Source organism: Lampetra fluviatilis, chromosome 5 (genome assembly GCF_964198595.1).
Source record: "Lampetra fluviatilis chromosome 5, kcLamFluv1.1, whole genome shotgun sequence".
NCBI classification, from domain to species: domain Eukaryota; kingdom Metazoa; phylum Chordata; class Hyperoartia; order Petromyzontiformes; family Petromyzontidae; genus Lampetra; species Lampetra fluviatilis.
The window spans coordinates 10,260,659-10,265,550 of record NC_136279.1 but is presented as its reverse complement, the minus strand read 5'-3'; the positions used below and the strand labels follow the sequence as shown (position 1 = coordinate 10,265,550).

General features: G+C 54.2%; 1 protein-coding gene across 1 annotated transcript; it reads left to right on the top strand.

The window, feature by feature from the left end:
• Positions 1–317: 317 nt before the first annotated feature.
• Positions 318–4,481, top strand: LOC144932541 (protein LRATD2-like). The gene has a single exon (XM_078856725.1). It carries the CDS (start codon positions 390–392, stop codon positions 1,359–1,361), a length of 972 nt encoding a protein of 323 aa, XP_078712851.1. The 5' UTR covers positions 318–389; the 3' UTR covers positions 1,362–4,481.
• The last annotated feature ends 411 nt before the right edge of the window (positions 4,482–4,892 follow it).

The following is a 4,892-nucleotide window of genomic DNA, read 5'->3' as shown; positions in this document are numbered from 1 at the left end:
CTCCACCCACCACCACCACCCTCCCACCCACACCTCTCCAGGCGCGGTGTTGGTAACTTGTAACCGATCGTGGCGCGCGGACCGCGTCCGATTTGCGGCTCGACCTCGGCGTTTTAAATCGTGACCGCAAACGGGCAAAGGCTCGCGCGGCGTTCGCGCGCGATCGCCATCGCAGCGCCAAATTGTCAATGGTTCCCGCCGCGATGCGCGAACGAGCGAGGGACACTCTGCCCTAGACCGTGAACGGATCCATCACGTACTCGACAGTACTAACCACTGCACTCTCAAGAAGTAGGGGCCGTGGTGGTGGTGGTGGTAGAGGGGTTAAGTAGGTTGCGGGAGGGGGACGGAGTAGGAGGAGGTGGGGGGTGGGTGGCTTGACAATTTTAATGGGAAACCAAATCGACCGCCTCGCTCACCACCGCTACGACGAGGTCCCGCTAAGCGACCCCTCTTACCCGGACAGCGAAAACGGCTCCGCGTGCGTCGACTCCGACACGAACACCGCCTCGTCGCTCGACGTCCGCCAGCTCCACAACGGCGACGAGGAGGAGGAGGTGACGAGCGAAACGCGAGCGCATGCGGAGGCTTCATCCCTGGCGCGCGCCTACGACTACGAGGAGCACGTCCTGCGCGAGGAGCTGCATTTCGCCGCCTACTGCGCGGGCGAGTGCATCTTCCGCAACGCGTCCTCCTCCTGCTCCGCCGCCGCCGCAGCAGCCGCTCCCTCGCCCTTCCTGACGCCCGCGCGTCTCCTCGAGGCCAGCGTGGCCGGAGACCTGCTCGAGTTCACCGCGCCGGGCGGCGGCGGCGGCGGCGGCGGCAGCAGCTGCACGCACTGGGCGGTGAGCACGGGTGACGGTCGCGCCGTCTACCTGCACCACGGCGAGGTTCGCAGCGACCCCGTGGCCGTGCTGAGCGCCGGGCGGAGGGGTCGCGTCGTGAGCGACTGGTACCGCTTCAAGGCGCAGTCGGCCGAGACGGTGGTGCGCAGGGCGCTGGACCAGGTGCTGCTGCAGCAGCAACAGCAGCAGCAGCAGGAGGCGGTGATGGTGAACGGCGGCGGAGGAGGCGGCGACGACGATGAAGGGCGGCAGCAGGCGCACGGTGCGTCGTGGAGGAACTCGGAGTGCTTCGCGGCGTGGTGCAGGTACGGCAAGAGGCAGTTCAAGTCCGGGCTGGAGCTGCGCATCGGGAAGACCCCGTACCTGCTCAAGACGCACCTGGGCGACGGCGTGGCGACCACGCAGAGCTTCCAGTGTCTCGAGGACCTCATCGTTGAGAGGTGGCGCCTCGAGAGGATCGGGCGAAGCTCGCTCCTCCTTGACTCGGGGTTCGCCCAAACGTGCTGCGGACTGTAGCAAGATTCAGGTGTGGTCACGGGGAGGGGTCACCTGGAGGGGTCACCTGGAGGGGTCACCTGGAGGGGTCACTTGGTGTGGTCACCTGGAGGGGTCACCTGGAGGGGTAACTTAGAGGGGTCACCTGAAGGGGTCACTTGGAGGGGTTACCTGGAGGGGGTCACTTGGAGGGGTCACCTGGAGGGGTCACCTGGAGGGGGTCACTTGGAGGGGTCACCTGGAGGGGTCACTTGGAGGGGGTCACTTAGAGGGGTCACCTGGAGGGGGTCACCTGGGCCTGACCTGGACCTCCTGCTGCGACCGCTGAATGTGTTCACTGCGCCACGAACCTGGCACGACTTGCGTTCGATCACCCGCCACGGATGACATCGGTGGCCTGAAACGGCTCTGCACCCCCCCACCTTCTCCACACCATCACTCCTAGGTCGACTCAGCCTTACACGAGTACCCTAGTGCGGTGTGTAAACGTCGGCATTGTGGAGACGTGCTGCCTGGTGTGTCTCTGGCCGCATCCACCTCAAGAATCGGTGTTCGCTGACAGCGCTTGTTGTTGGCCCTATGGTCTACGAAACAAATCGGAACGCGTTGAATGTGGAAAAAAAATGCGTGTTCTACAAGTTCGAGTGTGTTCTGTTTAACCAGGTGGACACTCAAGAGACTAAGATGACTCTGGTGTTCAAGAGTGGCATCAGCCTGCCGGTTGGGGGTCACGATTGCTATGCGTCACCCCTCTGTCAGCGTAAACCTTTGTGCGTGCCGGTGTGTTTATACTTGCGTTGTAGATATAAATAGACTGCACATTGTTTGTGTGTGTGACTACATGACTGCATACGGCCGTGTGGGGAGCCGTCGTGTTACGGTTAGCGGCGCTGCGCTACTAACCCGGCCACCCGAGTTCGATTCCCGCTCACGGCCAACAAGCAGCGACGATTATCTGAAGCGGTCCTGGGCCTCCGCTAGGTAGACTCAACCTCAAATGATCACCTGGTGGCGATGTGTAAACATCTTCCCTGGTGGCGATGCGTAAATATCGCCACCAGGGAGACAAAGGTGGCCGGGCGTGGTGGTGGCCATCCAGCACCCCCGCTCCTCCTCGTGTGCCGTGCCGGCCTTCATGAGGTGCTCGCTAACAGCGACTTGCCGCAAACGCCTGTTAAGGCTAAACGGGGGATCTTTGTCTTTGTGCAAGCAAGTACTGTATGCGTCAATATGTGTAAGGGTTGTGTGTGTGTGTGCGGCAAGCGTATGTGTAAGTGTATTTAAGACTGTGTACGTGTGTGTGTGTGTGCACGTGGTTGTATGCGCGCGTGGGTGTTTCGATTTTGGCAAACTTTATTAAGGGATGTGGGTGTGTGTGTATTGAAGGGTGTGTGTGTATATTGGAGGGTGTGTGTGCGTGTGCATTGGATGGTGTGTGTGTGTGTATTGGAGGGTTTGTGTGTGTCAAGATAAAAGAGCCCCCAACCCCGTATAGCCTCAATAGACGTTTGGGGCAAGTATCTACTGTATGCTGTTACTTCTTTCGCACCGTACGTAGCCAACCGTGCTCATCGGAACCGCGTCCGTGCTAATTGGACGTGCGAAAGAAGTTCAACATACACACCACCCCCACACCTGTGGTGCTGGCCTTCTTCATAGCTGCTCGCGAACAGCTCTTGCAACAACAGTCTGTTCAGGCTATACGGGGGATCTTTGTCTTCGTGTGTGTGCGTGTCAGTGTGCGTGTATCTTTGTCTTTGTGACCGTGCGGCGTGCATGTATGTGTGGCGGAAGCGAATCGGTGTCATTCTTCACGTGTCACGAAGTGACACTTTTTGGTTTAAGCGACACGCTCTGCGAGCGGGAGGAGTCGGGGAATCAACCCGCGCGTGTTTGTGTGGGTTTACTCTCCGACAAGCCGGTGTTGCTGAAGTCGTAACTCATTGGGCTCGTTTTGTGCACGTGACAACCCTTAAGAATTGTGGCTGTGTCGGATGGTGGCTATTTACGCGATATACCCCCCCCCTGCCCAAATAAAAGTACCCTTTATTTATAGATATTGGTCGGGAAAGCCTACGTGGTAAACCGCGTGCCTCTTCAATGCGCATCATGAATTGTGGACGCCCGTGGCTGTGGGACATTGGGGTCGACCTGCCACCTAATAAGCCCCTTTAAAAAAATTGTATTTTAATAGATACATTTTAAAATTTTGTAAGAAACATTTAAACCGTTTAAAACATGTGTAACATAATCAAGTTGACTATTTATTTTTTCGTAGTGTTGTCATTTCAATTGGAATAGAATCTATTCAGCGTCCTGATGAGACGTCTCAAGATCTCATTGGATAACTTACAACCACTCCCACCAGGGTCAAAATGAAGAGAAAGGGGCACAAATAAAAAGCCCACGGGCCAATAACAAATCCCTCCTTTCCAAAGCCTCGTGCATAAACATATTCAATATGCACATTAACAACTGCCCCCCCCCCCCCCCATCAAACCCTTCCAGCCCCAATTGTTGCAGCCTCACCAAAAATGTGGCCCGCCAGCTGTCGCGGGTGAACGCTCGCTGCTCCCGTGCATGGTCGGGACACCCTCACGGCGGCCGTTTGTCGGGCTTTGTGAGAACGTGGCCCACGCTGCAGCTGTAAATGGCTCGATTTAAAGCTTTCGTGACTGCAGGGATTCATCTTCTTGGTTCTTTCGGTAAAGTCACGTAGAAGGGAAATAATAAAATAATAAAAATTTAAAATACTATTTTATTGAAACAATAAAATTCTACGTGACTTGAGAGAGAATTTTTATTGTTTTATATTTATATTATTTTATTATTTCCCTTCTACGTGACTTTACCGAAAGAACCAAAAATATGAATCCCTGCAGTCACGAAAGCTTTAAATCGAAATTCATTGGGGTTGTCTGTGATCGGATGTAATTTGTCTAATGTAGCTGATGTCTTTTTGATTTAAAGCTTTCGTGACTGCAGGGATTCATCTTCTTGGTTCTTTCGGTAAAGTCACGTAGAAGGAAAATAATAAAATAATAAAAATAAAACTTCATAAAATAATTCTCACGACGTTTCGGCCACAGCGCAGGCAGCCGTCTTCAGGTGGAGGACAGGTCTGTCTTCAGACTCTGCCTTCTCGACAGACCTGTTCTCCACCTGAAGACGGCTGCTTGCGTTGTGGCCGAAATGTCGTGAGAATTATTTTATTATGTTTTATTTTATTATTTTCCTTTTACGTGACTTTACCGAAAGAACCAAGAAGATGTAAATGTCTCGTTTGTTGTCAGCTTCTAGTGGTGTCGACCCCTCGATCTGTTGACAATGGCGCCTATTTCCCAGGACTTGTTAGCTGGATTAATTACCACCACCACCACACCGATGATAATTATGTCAGGATCAGGATGATTCCTGTCAAATGTCTCTGCTGTTTTCCTCGTGCATCCTTTGCCATGAAGAAATGTAATCTCGATTCGCTCTTCTTTACTTGGGAACATCTTGTACACTAATCATCACCACCATCAGGCCCCATGATCGATCCACTGCCGA

Bases quoted from the DNA above. Each gene is read 5' to 3' on its own strand.
- LOC144932541 (XM_078856725.1), top strand. From the start codon at position 390: ATGGGAAACCAAATCGACCGCCTCGCTCACCACCGCTACGACGAGGTC.